The following is a 24,727-nucleotide window of genomic DNA, read 5'->3' on the forward strand; positions in this document are numbered from 1 at the left end:
GTATTACAAAGGACTAAAATTATTGTATCTGTGCGCGGTTGGCTGGATATCTGGAAAGAGGGTAGACATGTCAGACAACCAAGAAATCCACAAATAAGCCAATACACAAGGTTTGCTTGTGATTGGTGTATATGGGCATGGCACATAAGGCTGTTGCTATAAATAAGAATCTTTTCTGAGTCAACTTGGCTGAATTAATGAGGATTGGAAAAGCACGCTGGCTGTGTACCATTGTGAGTCATATCTTATATTACTGCATTGCCATGTTAACATGAAAACATGAATGTCTGTATGTGTGTTTGAGAGGTGTCACCAGTGGTGTGGCCCTGTGCTGTAGCTGCTTCCTATCTCCTTAGATAATCAGCTTCACACCTCCCTCCTCTTCTTCCTCCTCCTTAGCTCTCTCTCTCGCTCCCTGTCTCTCATTCTGGTCCTTTCGCTTATCCATCTCCACAAACCATGATGAGGGGAAGATGCCTCTGTCTAAATAAAGCTATGTGCTTATGCTCTGACCTAAATCTGTGGGTGTGTCTGCAAAGTGTGAAAGTCTGTTAGAAATGGAACTCTGGCAGTGACTAAAATTGGAAGTGAGAAGTAAGGGGCCAAAGACTTGGTTTGATGTGTTCACTTCTATTTGAAATGGAAAGCTTCAGAGATTGAAGGACATGAGATGCCCCTCTGCTTTTGTCTGTCCCTCAGATGTGTAGAATGACTTCATCACTGTCCAAGATCCAGCAGACATGCTTTTGCTGCAGAAGACTGACAACTTCATATTTTTGAGGACACTGATACTGTCTGAGATTATTCAGGAGAGAAAATAGTTCCATACACTTCACTTTTTTGTTAATCAGTCAACCATATATTACACTGTTTCCTCAAGAAAATACATTCATATATAACCTATTCAACTGTAAAGTTTTTTTTTTTTTTTTCGATGGTTGTGATAAATAGGACACAAAATTAGCTAGGGGGCTCAAACAAAAAAATTGAAGGAGGGGAAATATAATCAGGAAACAAAATAATTTGGAACTATTACTCAGACTATAAACCAGTTTTGAATTTTCTTGTAGTTTAATGCAGTGATTCTAATGCTAGATATAAATTTTGGAGCTTTAGAAGATACCAGTGTCAGAATAGCAACCTTAATAAATATGGCAAAGTTTGGTTTTGTCTTGTGCCTTCTCATCTGTTTTTTACTCTGGGACTCCACATGTGTACATGTTTTTTTTCCATAAAATGTTATGAACACAGATGACAAAAATCAGGGATTAAATTTAGCACTTCACAAGTAAGTAATTCTATGGTCAAATCAGGAACTTGTGGCTGATTTCACAGATGATGAGTCTTTACTCAAGCTAGAAGATGTTATCTGTACACCATGTGGATCACTGCTGCTTTAGCACTAATGAATGACGAATGTTGTGAACCCTTTGCTTACATTTGTAACCAGTTACAAGCAAAACTATATAGGTCAGAACGTTTGAACTCCAACTAACAAATTCTGTCTAAGCTTATAACGATCCAATTGCAAAATCATTTTGGTTCATACGCCTGGAGCTAAATGACAGAGAGCCAGAGTCCCCAGTGTAATTAACCAGAAGTTTGAGCTTATGACTCAGTCTGCATGTTTTTTGTCTGCCAGTTTTGCATAAAGCTGTGTGACAGCAGTGTACGATGGCTGCTGGCGGCTGGTGATTGCGATACTGGAAAGGTGTAGGCAGCAAACCTGTATTTAGAATCAGCCCTGTGGCGGAGCCAAGGAAAACAATAGCTCTGTAAACTCCAGACAAGTTCTGCTCTTGTGGGAAATGAAAGGGGCATCATCTGAAACTTTGAGAGCTATTTCCTCGGTTGTTGTTGTTGTTATGCCATGATTGGTAGGAGGGAGTTGTTAGCCAGTGTTGTTGTGTGGGATGCAAGTAGATGCTGCCCTGGCAAAAGTAAAGGAGCTTTGTTGGGAAGTCTCAGAGGGTTGTTCCTGTAGTCCAGCGGTGATTGCAGTCAGGGAATGAACGTCTGCTGGTAACTGACAGGCATCACTTTGTATCAGGAGGCTGATCACTCTGCGCTCCAGACCGCTGTGTCAATTAAGGGACAGCAGCGCAGGCAGGTGGAAAAGAGGACAGCCTCATTTTTGGGCTGCAGCAGACTGGAGATTGGCTTCGGATTGCTGCAGGCACTGACTCTATTCAGTCTCCTCTCGTTTTTTTCTGGCTTACTCACCCATTCACAGGAGACAGGTGGATGGCAATGAGATTTCGTCTGTATCCGCACCCTGTCATCTAATGTATTAAAAGCATACAATGTTAAAGACTGCTTGTTAAGCACCAAAAGCATGTCTTTAAAGCCAAATAAGTGGAATACTGCAGAATATTGCGAGCGCTCTGAGAGGAGGCATTAACGATCTGCAAGTCTGAAGCACACTAATAACAGACACCTAGAAGGATTAATAGTGCTGGGTAATGGATTGGAAAATAGTCTGGAATCTGACTAGCAATGGCCAGGAGTGATGAATGTGCATTTTCATTTGTGTTGGTATGACCTGAGCCCAGGGTGTTCCTCTGAACCAGGCTGTTGACCTTTCCGCTCAAACTGGAACCCCAGTGATGCCTCACACACCCTTCTCTGGTGGTGGTTCAGTTTAGATATACCACAGCATCCTTGCTCTCTGAATAAACCTCCAGAAACTATCTTGTTGCATAAGGTGGGAAGTTGCAGATAATTTTCTTAATCATCTCACACAGTCTGGTGATAATTTAAGGCAAATATATGCAGTTAACTCATGAATGGATATTTATAGTTCAAGGGGTGTGTGTAGTTATGAGTGGGACCATTGGGAATAAAGTTTCAGAAATATGCGAACACATGAAAAAAAGATGAGAGATCATGTGGATTTGAGAGAACATATTGGCTGCTGACTGCAAGCAGACGTAATCACTGGCGTGGACATGACCTAATTTAAGCCCAGTGTGTCTGCTGGACATTTGATGAATTCTATAATGGATGGCTGGTTTGGATGGAAAGTGCACGGGGCAGGCTAATCCTCAGAGGTCCCTCTGACATTCTCAGCAAGAGAGACAGAAGGAAAGAGTAGAAGGAGAGGAGAGAGGGAAAGAAGGGAAAGATGGCAACAAGGGAAATTGCTCTTTACTCGATCCTTGGATGGAAGTGTTTTTTTTTTTTTTTTAATTCCACTGTCCAATTTCTGTTGCCTTCTAAGTAAGATGAACAGTCACAGCAAGAAGTTTTAATTCAAGTTGTGGGAACATGAAATGGAAACTTTCCGAATTGGTTTTTGTATCCTTTTGGGATTGCATTGTGCTTTAGAAAGATGGTCATTTATTGCCACAGCTCCATTTTGCTTCTCAATACAATAAGACTCAAAACTGAGGCTGGAAAGAAGCTTTCACAGCCAGTATTTTATTGAAGATGAATTTCTAGTTCAGGCGGGAAACGCACTGGAGCAAAATCAGAAAAAAAAAAACCCAAAAAAACGCTTTGTTGAAGAATATCGAAGCTAATAGCGGTGCAACGAAATGCCAAACCAACTGATGAAACTTGAAAGGCAACTTGAAGTCTGTCTGAGGAGGAAGCAAGCACACATGATGTAGGCTGAATCCAGCAGGATACTCAACAAATGCAGTACTGAAATGGCAATTCTCAAAGATCATCATGCACTTTCAGTCTTTAACTTATTGAGATCCCTGTCACCATCTCCATGTGCTTCTTTGAGGAAATGGCAGTATGCACTTTTAATTAAATCTACTCACTTGATAGTACTTCATGTAAATTGTGTCTTGGGTACACAGGGGTTCATATTTGATAATTAAAGTAGCCCGGTGGGAGAGATAGAGAGTACTGGGCTTGAAATCAGGAAGCGTTGCATGGGTCTATCCAGAAAGGCAAGTCGGTTGGTCAGTCAAGCTTGGCATACACAAAATGTATGAACACATTGCTCTCTGATGGAGGTTCATTAATTTAGAATGAAATGAGAAATCTGAGTTGTATGATTGCACGGTAGCTGTATTTGCACTGGATTGTAGGCATTACTTACACTGGAAAGATCCCAATTTTTCACTGATGAAGCAAAGTCTGTCTGTCAATTCATCCAAAATTCCATAAAAATAATCTTTAAAATGTATTCAGTAACATCCCAGGATTTTTGAAATTTCTGGCCTCTCACTGGTATTATGTAATAAAATATAAAAATGTCAGGTGTAAAATTATAAAATGAGATGCAATATGAAATCGAACTACTCTCAGATATCAAGTATGACCCAACCAAAATGTTCTTTTGTTGTTGTTGTTGTTGTTGTTGACGTTGTTTTTTTGTTCTGCTTTGTTTTGTTTAGCAATAAATTTTCTTTTTCCATTTTTCCACAAGTAAGAAAAAATATATTTTCACAAAACATAGGCAAGCACTACTTGTTCATAAATATTTCTGGATTATAGATGTATTAGCTAGAATTGGTATCATTCAGTAACTGGAGCATGCAGCTTTATCCACACGATGCAGTGTTCTATAAGTGAATGCACAATTGTTTTGGGTCTGCAGGCCCAAAAGAATTCCAGGTGAACCTGTGCCAAACTGCTGAAAGGAAGAGACATTTTGAGCATCACTTAATTGACAGTTTGGCATGCCATTAGTTTTATTAGCTCGGCCTAATAGCTGCTTCTTAGTGCAGTATGGCATGTCTCACATTTTGGCAGTTTTTTTCCTCCAAAGAAGCTTTTTTTTCCCCACAGACGGCACAAGAGAAGATGGCAAGTGGTTAACATGAGTTACTGTCTATGCCAACATAATTTCATACTCCACACACACATGTACAAATGAGTTGGCTATGCTGATCCCTTTTTTAATTTTGTTTTTTGCACAGATCGCACGATTGGCAATGATCTCTACAGAGTTAAAGCCCATATTCTTAAGTCCATGTGTTTGTTTATGTATACTGCAACACTGTAATTGGGCACCACTGTAGTATGGTATTAGAAGTACTGTTGTGGTTTAAGTTTTATTGTTGTGATTGTTGACGAGAGCCTTGTTATATGCCCCATTTAGTTTATAGTTTCAATTACATATTCTCACTGCTGTTTGTTTCATTCCTTTAATTTTATTTGCACCGCAAAAGTTATAAAATAAAGGGCAAGAAATGGTGAAAATGATTGATTTCATTTACAGTTGAAGAAAGCCTGAAAAGCCGTCCAATTTTGTAACATAAATGAGACTACCAGTGACAAATAAGATCCAGTATGATATGAAATAAATAATAATCATTTGAACAATTTTTGTGGTTAAAAGGAACACTGTCGCCACAGCCAAGGCCAGAGGGGAAAGCTGGCAGAGAATTGCAAATTGTGTAAATGCTTAAGTTAATGCATTTTATCTTAATACTCAATACACTCTCACTAATGTTCCACATTTTATTCATTACATAATAGCTGTGTATTCTGGAGACCTTCAATAGTAAACTCGATTTTCCTACAGAGTATTTGAAATACCAATAGAGAAAGCAATCACACTGATGTTTATGCATAAAACTACCCACAAGAGACTGTCTGTCACTACCCTGCAATTAAGGAATAAATGGGTAATGACTTACAATATATCAGATTATCATGATAGCTCATAATATGATGGGGGGATTGGCAACTGTAATGATTAGTAAATTCTATCTTAAAACACACTTCTTTAGCTTTACCTATATCTGTCCCCAGCTCTCTCATTCTATCCCAACCATGTGTGTGTGTAGGCTCTATGTGCGTATGTATGTGTACATTTAAATAAAGCTTGATTTGACTTCATTTAATCAAAGTGGTTTTCACTGAAATTATCTTGATTGAAAATCAGCGCTGGTAAATACCCCACGTGGATTATTCTCAAAATGGCTGGTGTTAGTTGTAATCGCAGCTTTGTCAAGCACACTTGGAAGACAATTATGAAATGCAAAAATGTCATCCAAAGTCGGAAGTAGTTTCTGTATCTTCATCAGTCTTTTAGGATTTTAGGCTGTGTAAAATTAAAGTGCTCATATTATCTTCAGGTTTCAGGAGTAAAAATAAAGACAATGAACATAAATTTCCTCATAGCAGGTTGGGAATGCAGCAGGCGTTACCATGGCGATCAAACTAGTTTAAAAGTAAGTCACCGTCCGGACCTGGAAAAGTCAGATTTAAGCCTAAAGTTACCTGGCTAACCCCGTAATCTTGCTTTGCAGTACAACCGTTGGGCTTGTCTAGATGGATAAGATTCTATGGCAGCTCAACTTGAGTTTATTTTTATTTTTTGTGCCGCCTTTCTGCACATACTTCTCTATATTTTCATGGCCATATAATCAGATTTTGATATTAAAATGAAAGGTAACCAGTGTTTGGGGCTATTATTTATTTTATTTTTGCAGTCAGTAATCCCACTAGATCACCTTCATCTTGATATGGATTTACATGGACTTCTACTGCATTTGCAGCAACAAAGATACATTGTGGTACTATAGCAACAGGACAGGATTGAGTCTGACATATAGGCCCCTGTCTTCCCTTCTTGTGACCCCACTAATCACATTAGAAGCAGCGCTGTGCTAATCACTTCTTCCAGCACAACACAACGCAATGCAACACAACATAACACAAAACACACTGTGGAGTAGGTGAGCGCGAGCAGGGTGAATGTAGTTGTGGCATAAGCCAGCTGGAGCAGAAGTAAACCTGCTGCAGAGCAGAGGGGAGATAAAAACAGGCATGTCTGATCCCTGAGGAGCGAGGAAGGGCGAGCTATTCAAAGCCACGTTCAGAGGTCTGCCGTGTATTCCTGAGGATTATCGACCTACAGCTGAACCATATGCCAGAGAGGAGATCCAGATGTCACCTTATAGACAGCATCTCTGTCTTTCCTGGAGTCAAAACTCAGTAGTTTGTCCATACTGAAAGTAGGACAGGAGTGGTTTATTTCCATCCCACTCTCTGAGGATGCCAAGCATGTTCCTCCAGCAAAGGCCAGAATTTTTCAGCCTCCTTCTCATATCATCAGCTCTCTCTCTGATACAACTCAATAGTTTAGAGTATGTTTTATATTAGGCTTGCTTATCTTGTGTGTGTTATCTTCTGACTGCCACATGATGTATGTGCCTAGTAGCTCTACACATTAAATTGCAGGTTTTGCAAACCGTGCATATGAGAGAGATGCTGTTTACCATGCTCAATGCTAAGTCAGGTTTATTTATGTGGTGTTTTATCACAGGCATGTCTCAAATCGCTTTACATACCATATCATATTACATATGACATTCTACATCGTATAAATTATATGCTACACTACATCAACACACTCACATTGAAGCCTATGGGCAGGTTGTAATCTCCAGTTTCCCTACATGTCTGCATGTCTTTAGACTGTGGGAGGAAACCAATGCAAAAAATGGGAGAACATGCAAACTATACACAGAAAGGACTGGGGTAGTGATTTTTTATTCCCCCTGTCGATTCAAAGTATGAAACCTTAAACATCAGCCAAAGTCAATCCATTACTTTGACTGAACAGAGTAGAGTTATAGCATGAGTTTGGGGTCACTTGACAAAATAATCATAAAATTTCTCTCTTTCACTCAAATTGAGAAATCCAAGCTTCTGTATGTCAAAATGGAGAAAATGCTGACAATTTGCTTTAATTTCTCACATGTTATCCAAGGCTTTAGATATCAGATCCATTTTATCCTGGTATCAGCACCTGTGCATCCCTCTCCACAGCCTTCTTGCTGTGAGGCGACATTTCTAAGCACTGAGCCACTGGAGCCTGGCTCCAGCCAGCTCGACCTCTACCTTCACCCTTTCCCTTTCTGTCCCTGATAGCCTATAAATCTCTCTCAGCTTCACTCCAAACTCAGTTCTTATTTCATCCTGTGCTGCAACTCTTAGTGTGCTCACAAAAATAAGTGAACTACTTTACAGCAGATGCTCATTCTTTACTCCCTTTGTCTGGAACAGATTGAGTAATGAAATTCACCAAATTAGGGCAGCTAATTTTTGAAACTGTACCAAAGAATCAACTTAAGTGTGTCCTATCACTACTGTTTTATTTGCCACATCGTGGTGTACTATTGTAATTTCCATGAGCGGGAAACGGCAGGCTCAGTTGAGACGAAGCTATAGTAATTATATGCAACCGAGCTGTGCTGAACATCAGTGAATGAGAAATTACAGAGATCTTCCCAACTTCTGATCCCCCAATCAGATGTCAAACAAGACTGTGTGCTGTGCATGACTATTTCTGCCTTCTTTTGTATTACCATTCCTCAGACCTGCACTGCTCATTTGGTATGCAACCTCCATTCTAACTCAGTTGAAAAAACAAAAGTTGAGGCTGCTTGTTTCCCAGCACCCAACAGCAAACCCACGTGCCTGGAATGAAGATGGCTGACCTTGGGAGAATTAAACACATCCTCTGGGTGCCAAACTGCTAAAACAAAACTCAAGCTTCCAGCCAAGGGGCAGATTATTTTGGAGGATAGCTGTGACGGAGAGAGATGGGAGACAAGGAGAGAGGGACAGCTGGAGTGAGAGCTGTAGGGAACACTTTGTGAGAGCTCTTACGATGATGTGTGTACAGGAAGCATGTCCAAAACACCTACCTTAACTCAGAATATAGCCCTTTAATAAAAAAAAAGAAAGAAAGAAAAAAGAAAAAAAAATCCTGGCTGAGAGATAGCCACCCAGGACTGTTTTCAACAATTCTCTGCCAGTCTCAGTCAAGGTCAGGCCCCCTGTTACTTCCACCCTGCAATCATGGTTGAGGTGCAACCACTCCTGAGTGAGATCCAATCATTGAAGTCTCGGTGCTCAGACACAATGACCCTCAGCATGTTGTGGGAGAGAGACGTAGAGTTAGACAGTGAGACAAAGAGCGAGAGAGAGAGCGAGCAGGTGAATGAGCGTGTGAGTGAGCTGGCTTTTAGTAAGGAAAATCGCTCCGAGGGGATCTTTCTCTGTTTTTTATTGTATAGCTGGTGAAATGGAACCCACTTAAACAAGCCTCTGACTTTTCTGAGGTGCAACAGAAGTTTAAGTGTAACATTGTTTTCTGTATGTTTTTGATTCACACTTCCAATAGAATTGCAAATTCGGCCCCGCTACCTCATCAACAGATTTACGTTAGGCATAATACATAAAGCATAAGATGCAATGAAATTTTAATGATCCCCATGGGGAAACTAAGTTGTTAATAATATAATACTTAAAAGGGGAAAAATATAAACATAAAAATAGAAAACAAAAAAGAACACAGCATTTTGGGGTTTTATAAAGAGACTGTGTAATAGGAAGCATACAGAAAAAAATATGGATACAGCAGATAAGAAATATGTGCAGAATACAATCTGAAAAATACACCAAAACAGCAGTTATATGTGTACGTGTATATATGTGTACAAGAAGCACAAACATGTGTGCTGTATTTACTTTAACAAGTCTACAGATGGCCATACATATGGATCACACAGAGAATACCCTGGTCTATAGATTCACGTTATAAAAACCTGTAGGACTTGTCAGTATATTTAGTTACAGATCCAAATAACATATGTACAGAATGTGCTAATTTGAATACATTTCTAGCTGCCCCCATTTCATAAAATCCACATGGGAGCACCCAATGAGGTGAAAAATGACAAAGGTAAGGGAAGAACTAATTAGAGCTGAGTATTTGGCAGTGACCTCACAATATAAAACGTATTACAATACAGTGGACATGATACAATTTGTTTCACAGTACGTTGCAATACTCAGCAGAATAAAAGAAGATGTATAAGTTCCCATTACAATTCATTAAAACACAATTAGCACATTGTATTTAACTAACACAATGTACAAGAATGTAAATGTTTTAACATCATATGAAAATGAATGAAGCACATCAATAAGACGTGTTTATACAAGAGGCTAGTGTATTGATACATTGATATATTGTTTCCAAGTATCACTATTAGCGATTCAAGGCTATGAATACAAGATGAAGAGATGTTGTATGAAGTTATGTTTCAAAGAAAAAAAAAAAGTTAAATAATATTAAGTGCCTGAAGGTCTGTAGGGCCCCAACTGGTTCATAGATTTTTACTGAAAATTATAAATGAGTTCTGCATTTCTTTGGCCTGAGGGCTATTTTTCATGTTTTTCAAAGCAATGAAATGAAAAAAAAATTATAATAGAATTGTAAATTACAATTTGTAGAATTGTAGTGTGTAAAGAACTTTAAAGGCATTAATTAGGAGTCTCTCTGATGAAATTCGTCGAGATGGCAGATTCCAGTGTCAGCTGAATCATGTCATTACAAACAGCAATCAATTGATCTGATCTGCTTTCTGCTTTCATTTCTCCCAGTTTTATGAGCTCTTGAGGTCGATTTCCTGCTAGTATTTGCTTCTGTTGGAGTAGACAGTAGAATAGCAATCTACCCATCAAACAAGCCAGACAGGGAAAATAATAGAATATGCTAATAGGAGGTAGTTCACAGGGGTATAGAGTCTAAAACCAATTATTACCAATTGTCACTTTTTAGTTCATAATGATATATTTAGATAAAATCCCACAAGGGAAACCATTAAGCATCAATTGTGGCTCAAGTGTAGGTGATTCCTATCTCCAGTGTCTCATCAGACTAATGAGACATTAGATTTGTAATGAAAATTTTTCACCGTATGGCCATGTTGTATGTTGTCCTTGTTAACTGAGCCTTAAGTGTGTGATCCATGTATGCATGAATCACCCCATGCACCTGTGCAATTATGACACTTTTATATGGCGCAGCTACACAGGAATCACAGCCATCCTTGAATATGTTCAGTGGAGAATGGCACCTGGCACATTCACCGAGATTGGGTGTTATTTTGTTTTGTTGTATAAGGTGTGATGTCAGCAGAACATGCCTCGGTGCTGACACAGCAGGGGCCTCCACAGCAGCAGCAGCATCTAATCACCTAGACAGCACGGGGAACCACTGGCATAGGTAAAGAACAGACGGCAGAGACCATCCTCTCTCACTTCACTGAAGAGAAGCTAATGGCTCCTTTATCCTCCAGTGGCCATTAATGTCACTGCTCCGAAATGGAATACTGAACAGTCAAGCGCACATCCCCTCCCTGTAATTTGAAATAATTGATGGTGACATGCGGTGCATGTGGCTAATCAACTTCACTTGGTATAATGAATAATTACAAATACTGTTTGTTGGGATATGACAGCCTTATAATCCCCGCAACAATAGCAGAGGAGGTCGGTGCCGCCATTAATACAGTAGCTCCAGATAACCTTCATTCCCCGTAGAGGACTCACACACAATTAACTGTGTGCTCTGCTGTCTTATCAGCCTGCTGACAAGTCTCCCTTTCTGCCGTGATTGTTTCATTACACAATTAAATGATTTAGTTATTTTAACTTGAGAGAGAACAGATTTTTGTATCTGCCCCTTGGGAACAAAATGAACGGCTGTGGTATAATGCCTGAGTAGAATGAGATATTTATGGCATGTTGGCCTGCAATTTTCGACTCTTACATCTGGTGGTGTGGAGAATTTAATTTCATATGGGAGGATTCTTTCCGGCTGATTTTCCTATGACGTCTTCATTTTCATATAAGCTTGCTCCAGTTAAAATTTCAGACTGTCAGGACAGCCTCAGACCTCAAGTGGGATATATATGGCTTCAGCCATCGGGTATGTAGATGTTACCTTGGGCAACCCGGTGGCCAAGACATGATGACCAGGACAAATGTGATTAGTATGATAATGTGGCTGATTGATCCAGACCTGAGCAGCCCAGCTCTACAGCATCACCTCAAGCTGTTATAGCCATTGACTGCAGCACCTGGTGTAATTATCAGCACAGGAAGGATGATGCACAAGTGAAGAAAGCTTGAGATCAAGCCCTGTTTTTTCCTCTCACATTTCCGTATGTACAACCTGCAATGAATAGCAAACAAGGAAAAATCATCGTGTCACCTCCCAGGCTGTTAAAGAGGTGCTTTACGTTGCTGGTATGTCACTGCTCCTGTCTACCTGAGTACAATTTTAAGTCCATTTTAATACATAAGAGCTTTTGTCCATAGAATCTTCTAGAGAAGTGCTTTGTGGTGAGTGTGTGCAGATTAGAGATTGCTGTCATGGAATATCAAGTGCTGATTTACTGTATAATAGATTCAGCGTTGATGCCTCCTGCTGTCCTGCCACCTGTTCTGTCAGCCGAGAGCCGTGTCGCTACACACAGATCCATGGCTCGTTTACCAGCGCGCAGCACTTCAAAAACAAGCACATCGCTATTATCCAGTCAAAGAGTACCAGAAACAGCTCAGATGGAGAGATACAGCTGCCTACATGGTGCAGACAGCTAGCATGCTCACAATCATTAGATAAAACAAGGCAGGATGGAATGTGACGGCAGCTGGGCGGGGATGCACATCCAGCGTGAGTGTCATCTTATCTCAGCTTTGCCATGCGTGACAGTGATGAAGTGCTACTGCTGGGCAATTTTGACTCCTCGGTGAAAAATGAAGCCATTAGTCGTGGAGGAGAGGAGAGGCGCGGCACTGGGCAGCTGAAGCTCATGGGCATGTGAAGGCCTTCCTTTGTCCCAACATGTTCTGCACCGGCCATAACAGGCCAATCTATCTTAATCAGAGCTCAGTCCATGCAGCACTTGTACCAGATGACTTTTTATTCACCGAATTGACAACCTCATCATTTCATCAGCGCTCGAGCCAGAAAAGGAAAAGACCAAAAAGTCAGAACGGTGGTGCAACTTGACAAAAATAACACTTTGTATGGGTCTAAAGTCAGTGTTGCCAATGCACTATTCAACCAGTTATAGTGGATTATTTCATGTCCCAGACATGTCCACATTCTTCACTGCCCCTAGTTCTGTCCCCACTGAGCTGTCCCAGTCACTGTGCCCTGAAGGGACTTGTCGTCCTGTCCTCCAGTGCAGCTCATGCTATATGTATGTGACCTTGCTTCAAGTGGGAGATAAGAGAGTTTTGTAGAAGAATTCAACTCTCTCTCTCCCCCAGCCTTCCTCCAGGCAGCACTGAGCTGTTGACTCGTGGAGCAGAAGTTGCTGCCAGTGCTGTCGCCGGTGATGCATGTCTACATGTACCCAAGATCGCAAATATCCTGTGTGTGTGTGTGTGTGTGTGTGTGTGTGTGTGTGTGTGTGTGTGTGTGTGCATATGTTTTTTCTAAGGGCTACTACTCAGTTCAGGCAATAACACTGCAGCCTGTCAGAGATGTTAACATCAGACCACCAACTACTCACTTTTCAGTAATGAGTGCTGTAACTGTGTAACTTAACAACCAATCCACGGTTGATGTCATCTTCTATATGTGTATATGTGTGTTTATGGTTTGCTCTCTTCACCCCTGAAGAGGCCTGAGTCCACAGCTAATAGTTTCCCAGTCACATACTTTTTATCTCACTGAACATGGCAGGCAGTGGAAAATGGTAACAAGCATGATTTTCCGACACCCAGTTAAATTATTAATGTATTTGAATCATAATTTAGTTTAAAAAAATCTATGTGTGTAGCTCTCACTCTCCATGAGTGAGCAATAAATGTCCCTGGGGTTGTTGCTTACTGTCCTACCAAACAGGTTTTTGGGAACATGAAAGTGGGAAGGATGTGTGAAATGATTTGCCATCAGTTGACAGCTTGTTGGCCTTCTTTTAGACAAGTGGTTGTCAAGCTCATCCATGATGTTTGTATCCATGGTATGTTTCTAGGCAACATGTATGCCACCATCCTGCTGTTTTTGTCTTTCCACTTCCAGCACAATATCTAGCAATGAATCTATGAGCCTGCCAAGTTTGTCAATTTTAATGAACAAACACAAGACATCATTTTTCCCTTTATAGTTAAAATTTGAAATACTAAGATAACAGCAAAGGTGGGAACCCAGCAAAATGAAGAAGAGTATCATTTCATCATAATTATTTCAATAGAAGAACTAAGACTGACTGTTCACTCTAACCATTATAATCTCCACCATGTGCAGTGTGGACAATTCAGTGCAAAATAAGAAAACAACTCATCATACAAATCATATGTAATGGTTCCACTAGGACACAATCTCATAGAATTGGTGTCTAATGTGTGTCTCTGACCTGAAAACATCAAACAGGGACACCTGATGAAATCCATTGGTCTGTCTCAGATTTAAGCTAACGTCTTTTTCTGTCAAATCTGTCTCCACAGAGCACAGCAGTCATGTACGATGAGGCAAGGGTGCCATCCCCTAAGGATGGTACAAACGGAGTGGCCCAGGTGGCGATCCCAGCAGCGGGGGCAGGGCCGGCCACAGGACCAGGAGGGCCGGTGCCAACCCCAGTCCTACGACCTAAAGCTGAGGAAGGCCAGCCAGGAGAGGAGGAGGAGGAAGAGGAGCCGAAAGCAGAGCCTGTATTGGTGAAAAAGCCACACAGAGAGATTTTGGACCATGAGAGGAAGAGAAGGGTGGAGCTCAAGTGCATGGAGCTCCAAGAGATGATGGAGGAGCAGGGGTAAGTGGATGGGATCAGCAACCATAAGCAATAAAGCACTGAAAAAAGTTGAATGTGTATTGAATAAATGTTGTGTCAACAAGCGTGTAAGTACTCCAGGCGTACTGGGTATTTGATGTCAAGTGACATTACAATTTTTAGAGACACAGTAATTTTTTTTTTTTTTTTATAACAGTTGAATTATTGGAATGTGGGTTGGAGAGTGCAAGACATTAAAGGATTCTCTGTGTAGTGGAGAACCTGCAGGGATGCTGAGTACTCAAACATTAGATGAAAAACCTGATATCTGCCAAAAATCATTTTCATCGCATTAGGGGAAAGAGGAAAAAGCAAGCCCCTACAAAGGACGTTGGTAAACATCAGATCTTAATAAACTGTGCTCCATTGTCACATTCTGACTTAAAGAATGCACGTCAAAACATCAGAGGTAAAAAGAGGCACCCATGGCCACCCCTCTCCAGGAGAGTCATTCATTAATAAGTCTCAAGGGTCTGATAGTAGAGTATCCAGGTTCTGTGCCGAATGGTCATTGACAATGATATAAACTGCTTATACTTAAAACCACAAATCATGGTTGAGGGTTGAGCTCATCTAAGCCTCAGCAAGCTGCTTCTTGACAACAGGAACCCAAGAAGCAAGCATGTTATAGATCGGACAACTTTTATGTAAATGTATTTTGAGTTCAGCATTACCCAAGACTGATATATTGAGCTTTTGCCTAAACCTTTTGGGCAAACAAGCCAAAACATCCTCTCCGTATACTAAAGTTCTCAAACATCTCACAATAGCCACAAACTTTTCAAAATCATCCTCATGCAGGTCTATTCTGACTGTCTTTCTAGTTGGTGACTATTTCCTGCAACAGTTGGACGAAATGGTGAAGACTTCCCCTTCACCTCTTTTTATTTCCTATACACATCTGCTATCCATGGGGGCCAGCTCGTTTCGTGACTCTCACAAGGATTTGTCACAACAGGGTTTCTCAGATTATTCTTTAATGCCGTGCGAACATGGAGGTTTTTAGCAGCCATATTTCCTTCACAATTTTTAGCATCTCGCCAATATATCGTCAGCCTTTGTGCTGTCACATATTTTTAACCAAACACTAAAACTCTGTATCAATGGGCTGTCCTCCAGTGATGTTTGTTTCAGTGAGGTTGCCATAGAGATACCCAATGAAGGACATAGCATAGTCCAGTGTAGTCTGGCTCATTAGCATGCACCATGGCCATTGAAATTCGGTGTAGTTACTGAAGTATCAGCTCTAATCCTCCTACTTTCACAATCTCAGGGCCTCTCACAGGCTGATCCACGCGCTCTCATACACGCTGCTGCTCTGCTAACCATGGCTCACAGGCAAACTCCAGGCTAGCTGTGACGGTAATTAATCACGAGCTTGGTGACCTTGTGTCAGTACGATGCAAACACGCTTCCCCACTGAGACCTTGTGAGGTTTTAGTCATCACATTTGTCATTTATGTAGAAAGGCCTAGTAATCCTTGCTCGATTAGAGAGAGCGACTTTGATGGAATAAGGGCAAAGTCATTAGTGATATTGGTCAAGTTTATTATTCAATAATAATTATTATGTTGCTTTGACTAACATTAAGCTGATGAGCAGGATGTTGAAACACAAATCTTGGACTCAGTGCTCTGTGGGGCAAAATATAAGGGGACCATTCAGAAGTTTTAATCAGTGTTAAGGCAGATTGAGGCCAGTGATTTATCTTCATCACAGTCTTGCTGCCTGTAACTCCTCTTTTTTCTTTTTTCTTTTATCTTCCTGACATCACCACTACGTGTTCCAAGGAGCAGAGGAGTCCTGGAGTCATTTTGATCAAGCTTTAAAGCCTGCCGCTACTGTCACTGTGACGTGACTACCAGATTAATCCTGCCGTTAGCAGTGGTGCTTGTATTTGTACCGTAAGAAAAGCACGGTCAAACCATTTTTCGCTCTGATTCAACTGAATCTTTATGGTGATGACAGAAACTAGCTGTAGAAAGCCTGGCAGATTTCTTCTACTCTATAAACCAACATTGCAACTGTCAGTTTATGGGTAATGTGGTCTTTGCCAGCAAGTCTAGATAAGAAATGTGACTGGTATAGTGTACTCATAAAAGTCAGCAAGGCTGCCTTGATAGTAAGCACTCAAATGATTGGCTGGAATTTAAAGCCTGAGGGTATTCCAAAGCTATATGGTTTTTTTATTTCACATTTCTCAAACAGTATCAGTGTTTTTTTTATCCCTGCATTTTAAACACCCCCTCTGTAACTATAGAATATACCCGATCCGTTTAGTTCACTATGACCTTGCCAAGTCTCCATCACCACATTTCCCCCTGCTGACCTTCTCATTTCAGGGTGGGGAGAGTAATTAATTCAGCACTCCTGTGGAGGGTTCAGAGTAAGCAGGGGTGCCTTGTCATGTGTCTTTATCTGGAGCCCATGTTTCTTCCCCCCATTTTTCCATCCCTGGATTCCTCCCTCCCTCTACAAGCAAGTGTGGTCTTGTCAGGCAGCGGGGCCTCATTAGGGCTGCGGGTTAATGGTGTAGCTAGGACAGATTGATGTGGCTGAAAGGGAACTACTGGGCTTTAAAAGAAGAAAAGAAAGAGGGGCACCGCTGCCATCTGTCAAGGCCCTTCTCCTCTTCTCTTTCCTTGTCTCCTGACTGCGAGTAGAGGTACTTTCTCCTGGTTTAAGAGCAGTGTAAAAGACTCGTAATGTCTAGTGGAGCAGTGGAGCAGTGTAGTGGCAGACACCAGCTTGGCTAATGATGACAGAATACATGGAGACCAGACACTTGTCTTGACCAGCTCTGTTCCGTCATCAGACTGCTCAGGCTAGGCTGGTGGACAGTTGAACTTGAAGGACGGCGAGTGTAAAAGTTGAGTGTAAAAGCTCTGGCCAGACTCAAGTCTTCTTGTTAAGCCATAATAAAAAAAGAATCTCATTTGCCAGCTTGGCTAAGCATAGCTTCTCTTGCCTCTCCAATTTCTAATGTGCCTCTTTAAATAAGAGAGGGTGTGTGCATGTGTGCAGGATTAAGGGATAGAGAGAGGGATGAAACAGAGGGATAGAGAGGGAGAGCTATGCCAAGCATTAGACACAATTAAAATGGTGGCTGGAGTCTGTCTTCATCTGTTGTGGATTTAAGCCAGTGGGCTCAGCCTCCATGTCACACCCAGTCCCCATTCTGACTGAGGCCTTGGTGAGGGATTAGGCTGAGGGGCAGGTTGGATGCCTGCCCCTTTCTCTAAACCCGCCAGCCATACTCTCCCCTCCTCCCTGCACACACAGCCCCTGATCCAGCACCCGTTCCCTCCCCTCCAGGGCTAAGACGAGGATAAATAGTCTGTCATGAGTGATGGCCTCACCCTGGGAGCCAATTAGAGGAGCTCAGCAATTAAAGAAGACTATTCATTTAGCTATCCAAAGCCTGGCAGCATCCCCATTTATTGGCACTTTGTGTGCTCCACCTCTGCAGGGAACACTGCCCTTTTATGTATATTAGTTGGGCTGGAGGTTATATACATCAGGCCATTTATACCCGACTAGGAGCTCATCTGTCTGGAACAGCATGAGGGCTTTCAATGCTGCCATGCAGTCATCCAGAATGAAAGTGGCCCGCCAGCTTGGGCAGGATCTATTAAAAAGTAGTTCTTGTAGAGTGTAATGATACAGAGGGAGAGGGCACAGTACACAAAACATAGACACCATCAACAACATCCTGCCCATTCCGTCAATAGATGCTGGAAGCACTGAATGTTCCAACAATTGACAAGCTTTGGTGTCTACTGTGGAGCTAGTTTGGCTACTTAATGATAATGCTGCTCAGTGGCTGATGCAGAGCTGATGGGCTGCACTGGGTGCAAGGTCCAGACTCTATTTCGGTGGTGTTTTTCCACGCTAATTGAGCCATAATGATTGTGCATGACTTGAACCCCTGTGGAGAGTCTGAGCCTTTTTTCAGCTCTCTAATGATCTCTCTTCACAGGGCCTTACTCATTTCAAACTACAGGCTGCTGGGGTTCTCTTTACACACATGAACATCTTGTACACCCATGAATGCTGTATGCACACACACACACACACACATGCTGATACACACTTAGGCTTCAGAGAGGCAACAAGAGGCCACATACACGAAAACAAATGTGCCAGCATTTGCTCATGTGTGCAAGTAAGTATATGAGAAAGAACATTCTAAATGTGAGGCAGGGGGGAGATAATTTACGCTGCCTGCTTCACCAAGCAGAAAAATAAGGGGTGTGCATGAAGGTGGGCGATAATAAATACCTGTTGTTTTAAGGAGTGTATAGACCACTAGCCTGGCACAAACAACAAGACACAACACAGTGTGGAGCTTCATACCTGGATTTGCATATGCATACAGGTAGGAGTGTACCTTACTCCTCAGTTGAATCAGATTCAGTGGTTCAGTGTTTCAGTTTATAGTTTCTCTCGCAATCAGAAAACCCTTTGATACATGTTTCAGTATTGATAATAATCAAAGCACTCATATTCGATCATAGTCAAGCCTAAACCTAAGTAGGCCTTACTTCACGGTCTTTTCACTGATTCCCAGCTGTTTTTTTCTGTAGTGGTGGCATGGTCTGTCAAGCGTGTTGTCAGCAACAGCAACTGTACTACAGAAATATTATAGGATCCCTATAGGAAGCAGTGTGTCTCTGTGTTTCTCTTGCTCTGTGTTACTCTTTGTAGTAAGGAATAAGCATCAGTTGTTCTGTTTTATTGTGGTTTTATAAAGAATACTGTCTTAAAAACATTTTGTAAACAGAATGCTTGACTCATGGCTCTCAGTGGACTACAGGCTATCTATGATAGGTGATTCAAATCATCAAAGATAGGGGACAGCTCAGGCATATGGGCACGTATATCAGTGTCAAGACAAAACATGCTAAGTTAATACAAGAGAAAAGACAGAGATTGATCAGTTATAGTTTACAGCTGTTTTTTCATGTTGCAACTGTTATTTGTTTGTTTGAGTAACATCTACAATGAAGCCCTTTGGAATGGATAGAATATTATGATGCAAGCAGCTCAGATCTTATGAGGAGAGCTGCAGTCAGAGTCACTCAGACCAGAGTGAACAACTATCTCTGTTCTGAGGAAAGTTTTCCTCCCTGTCAAAACCTTTGTCAAATGACACAAACTGTAAGACCTCTAACTCCTAAGTCTGAAAATTGAAGGGAAAGCCTTTCAGGGAGAATAACCCATTTTATACATTGTCACAAGGCATTCCCAAATCAGTACAGTAGGTCTACACTTGGACAAAACAGCCTCAAAAGCTACTATTGTAGGAGGCCTGAGAGAAGATGAGCAATCAAAAAGAGGGACAATAGCAGATTGTGCTCCTCCATCCAGTGATCTTCTTACAACAGTGCGGAAAACTGCAGCATTGTGTAGTTAGAGAGTTATATTCTTTCTTTATTTCGCGCTCTTTCTGCCTGATGCTATCTAGGATCTGTTATCTAATCAGAAAATCTATGACTGAAAAGTGCATCAACTGAAAATCCTTCCCACTTGAGAGTTAAACCATTTCACTCTGGCACTCTGCAGGTCGTTTTAATTTGGTCCCTGAAATAGAAATGGTGTGTGTGGGGTGGGGGGGTTGCCTTCCTATGTTTCCAAAGCCATTTAGTCTTACTAACTACATTGGCATCACTTTGACACTGAACCCTTTGCGGTGGGATTGATGGCTGCAGCGTTTCATAGGTGTACAGAAGTGCCTGGGGACAACTTGTGAAAACGGCTCTTCAGACATCAAACATGGAGACAACCCTAGCAATCAGCAGGAGCACACACACACACACACACACACACACACAGACACACACACACACACTCTCACACGTGTTGCACATAGTCGCGTCCCTATCTCCAGGCCCCCCCAAATCAATGACTATCAGTGTAAGAATGGTCTCTGGGCCACAACTATTCATTTCCCAGGGTTGTGAGTTAATGGGGGAATCTGTGGGTGCTCGGAGCTGTCTAATTACTCCAATCAGGTTCTTTAATTGTGGTGATTTCATGGCCGGGGTGGCAGGGAGCCCCCCTCTCTGATCGATGTCCCCTGTCCCTCCCTGCCCCACTCACTGGGACTTCGCATGCTGTAGGCAATGGGCTTGGCTAAATGGCCTTCATTTGGTTCCACTTGGCTGGCCGCTGAACAGTCCCATCTTGTATACATGTGCGCTCACACACACACACACAAATGAAAATGTGCACGTGTCATGCTCAGTTTAACAGTAATTTTAATTTGAATACAAATTCCCCCAGCCTCGCTGAGAGTGACCACTCCAATCAGCCCCCTCCTCTGTGCTGTGCCGTCAGGAACAGTGTCAGTGCAGTGCAAAGCAGATGGTTTGTTGGGCAGAAAACAGCAACCTTTGCAGCTGCAAGAAGTACTAATTAGATGGGCAAATGAGAAATGTGATGTTGCACAGCATTCTGCCTAACAGACTCTGACAAACGTTCAATCTGTGGCCATTTATGCATATTGATTTTGAGATAGCTTAAATGCAACTCACAAAACTACCTACTGTCAAGAGAACGAGATTTGAATTTTTCAAATAATAATAAATCATGTTTCATTTTCTGTTTCGTTTTCCATATGAGGTATGCTAAATTATTAGAGCACTGCTTGTGTCATAGTTTTTCTACCCTGGAGCTAAATCTTCAACTACTGTAGGCATTCAGATGCTGTGCGCATCCTTTGGCTCATAGCTCATAAACCCCAGGTCCTTTGTTAAAGCGGGATCACAACTGGGCTTACACCCACTGCCTTTAGTTAGCAAGGTAGACCGATCAAAAAGAATTGAACTGTGCAGTGCTTCATGTTGGTAGGCTTTACTGAGCTGCAGCACACGGCAAGTGAGTGGCAGGAGGAGAACCAACAGAGGCAGGACTGTCAGTGGAGATAGCTCCAGGCAGCAACATCCTCACCATCGTCAGTACAGTGTGAAGCAGAAAGCCCTACAGCCCAGCATCTGTTTGGTCATAGAGCATTCAGTTTCGCAGCAAGTGTCTATCCTCAGCTTTTTCTGTCTTTTGCCTATTGTACCCCCTTCTCAGATCCACAACTGATGCTGAAAGCACAAATGCAGTATAGGGTCATACAGATGTACAAGGTGGCTAACTTATGATGATGGATCCCGCTCCATGCATGGAAAGCCATGAATATAAAGTGTGTGTTTGTGGCCTCTATTGTGCTGAGTTGACAGCTGCTGGGCTGAGAGATTGGTGTACAGCAGGACCTGATGGTGCTGTCACACCGGCTTGCTTCTGCTCTGTTGTGCCATCTTCCAGCTACATCGCCTCTCCCTCACACTTTTCCTAATCTCATTCTCCGTGCTGTCACAGCGCTGATAGTGCCTAGCTCTGAATACATGGAATCGGCCGCTGTGTTTAATCTGAGAAAGGCAAACACTCCTCAGACTAATGCCATTCCCCCACTGAAATGAATCACTGTTTATTTTATGAGCCAGAATTTGTCCTGCCAAGACTGGCAATTATATTAAGAGAGAAAAGAAGAGAATTGGTTGCTGAATCAGAGTACATGTTTCAGCACCAAGGGGTGGACAGCTCTCTGGTACTCTGTGTTCCCTGTATGGCAAGTGGTGCTCACATTACAGATGTAATCACTGATCAAATAGCAAAATATCACAGGCAGGTTGAAACTTGAATCTGTATCTGTATCTGAACTGTTTGTTTTTCAAGATCATTTTTTCAGCGCCTCTGCTTTATTAGATAGGGCAGTGAAGAGAGAAAGGAAAGACGGGGCAGAGAGAGGGAATGTCCATGCCAATGCGACAAGGCCCTAGTCTCTCATATGTGGTCCATATTCATTGTTGTCAGATTTTTTCATGTATCTTTGACCCCCTTAACATCAGGAAAGAAGAGAATCGGTGCATCTCAGCAACTTGACCATAGGTGTTATTACATCCAGGATGGATTGTGATCTAATTGACCAAGCCACTTCCAAGCCACTTCGTGGACTATCATGACCACATTGAAAAGAAGTCTAAATGCAAATGTGCCTCCAATTTACATTAAACAAATATAGTACCCGGAAATACCTTCTTGAAAATGAGATGCTACATCTCAAGGGGCTATCCTTTAATAATAAATTCAATTCAAATACGTGGAAATTCGACAGTCACCATCTTTTTTTTTTTTTTTTTTTTAAATCATGCTCTCAATGTAGACGCTAGAGATGCATATTAATACCAAGTGTAAATGTAATCCATCTAAAACATATCTAGATACAATGTAAAGGGGGTCTTTGAATTTCATACATTATATCACCAGTGGTGTTGGTCTTAATTTAATTAAACATTGTGATAACCAGCATCTGACCACATCTTCACAGCTTCATCTTCTCTCCCTCCTTCTCTCTCTCTCTGACTCTGCCCCTTTCAAGCAGACTGCAGCGTCTCATCACAGCTAGAAGAGAATGTGAAGATGATGTGAATACAGTGGGAGGTCGACTGAGTGTACAGTACAATTGGAAAAAAAAAAAAAAACATGTTCTGCCAGTGGTTCAAGGATTCATGATGAAGCCACTCTTGCTGTAAGCAGCTTTAGAACCATACAGACTCGGCGGAATAGAATAGGACAGAAGCTATTTTATTCTCTCTGTCATGTTGAACCCAGGGTCCTCCTGTGTGTCAAGTTGTTCAGAAAGGCTGGTTGTATTGTTGATGTCCTCCACACAGAGCTGTCACTGCTCCCAGAGTAGCCAGCCCATGGTCAGTGGCTGTCTTCTTGTGCTGTGCATACACTGGGAAGTTGTAGCCTTAAAAATGTACATTTACAGATTTTATCAGTGTTTGAGTGTACTGTGCTAAGTAAATTCATAATGAAACAAGCCAACAGTGACCATGACAGTCGGTTCAAGTCATCCCGGGTGTAATTGTTTTTTGCATGTATGATGTATCTGTAACTGAGACATTGCTGTTTGAAGCTTGGGGACTTTGCCCGTTGGTTGCTTTGTTGTGCCACAGTCAGTTTTATTTTGTAGATGCTGGATATTGGAATAAAAATGAATCATTCTCAAAGGTTCAACAAATTTCACCCAGCAGTGTCTGAGTCTCTGAGATATTGAGTGGACAATCAGAATTAAATTCAAAATCCCAGCCTCATCATTCCCCCAAGTTTCATCCAAAACAGGCCAGCAGAGGCTCAGAAATTATTCATGATGGACTGACAGAGCACCCTAACCCTAACCCAGTCTATAGACCCTCTGTGATCTTTGATCGTGTGGACAATGAATGCACATTTTTTTATTTATATGCCAATATGCGATTTAAGTGTATTTCTGCTGTTGTACTTTTTGAACAAAACACATAAAATAGAAAATCCACTTGCACAGACCTAAAATGTGACACAGTGTTTTCTTTCATATGCCACTGTGTTAGTCCGCAATATTCTGCCTGTCTCAGCTTGTTTGAAAGCTCCTGACGCTGTTCCACAGTTGCTCTCAGCAAGTTGTGTTGCTCGCCTGTGGAATAAAACATGACAGTCAGTCAGGGCTTGAACGAGAGACCCGCTGGACTCGGGAGAGAGCGACACAGTGAGTCATCAGAATATACATCATTTGGTCGTGTGTAAATTAGGACAGCGATGTGGGAAGAAGAAAGCCTTCACCATTTGTTTGGACTCTGTCCTGCCTGTGTGATATGAGGAGATGACATGGCTCCTACATGAGTATCTGGCAGTTATGACAGATGACAATTAGCTTCGCCAAGCGCTGCTGCTGCTGCACGATCGCGTTCTCCACGAGCTGCTGCTCCCACACGCAGCATCTTCATTTGCCTGTTTGGCCTTCACACAATCACTGAGATGTCTTCACCCCTGTCTGCTCACAACTTAGCTAAGTAATCAAAACTTCAGATTATTCATGGGTGTGTGTGTGTGTGTGTGTGTGTGTGTACGTCCACTAACAACCATGACCTCCTCTGTCTTTTTGTCCATTCCTAGGTATACAGAAGAAGAGATTCGACAGAAAGTGAGCACATTCAGACAAATGCTGATGGACAAAGAGGGAGTAATCACCAGAGAGAGTTCACACACACAACCAATGTAAGTTATGTCAAGTTTTGTGTGTATGTGTGTGTGCCTGCTTCTCCCCTTTTGTTTCATTCATTCTTTCTTTGTTTTTCACTTTCATT

General features: G+C 41.8%; 1 protein-coding gene across 1 annotated transcript in view; it reads left to right on the top strand.

Moving 5' to 3' along the window:
* srrm3 (serine/arginine repetitive matrix 3) overlaps positions 1-24,727 on the top strand; it is a 77,964-nt gene that overhangs the window by 22,958 nt on the left and 30,279 nt on the right. Inside the window, 2 exon segments of the mRNA XM_030068084.1 lie at positions 14,225-14,531; positions 24,537-24,638. Of these exon segments, the coding sequence (XP_029923944.1) occupies positions 14,239-14,531; positions 24,537-24,638 (395 nt within the window). The 5' untranslated portion in view covers positions 14,225-14,238.

The sequence above is a fragment of the Myripristis murdjan genome, chromosome 14 (assembly GCF_902150065.1).
Source record: "Myripristis murdjan chromosome 14, fMyrMur1.1, whole genome shotgun sequence".
Taxonomy (NCBI): Eukaryota; Metazoa; Chordata; class Actinopteri; order Holocentriformes; family Holocentridae; genus Myripristis; species Myripristis murdjan.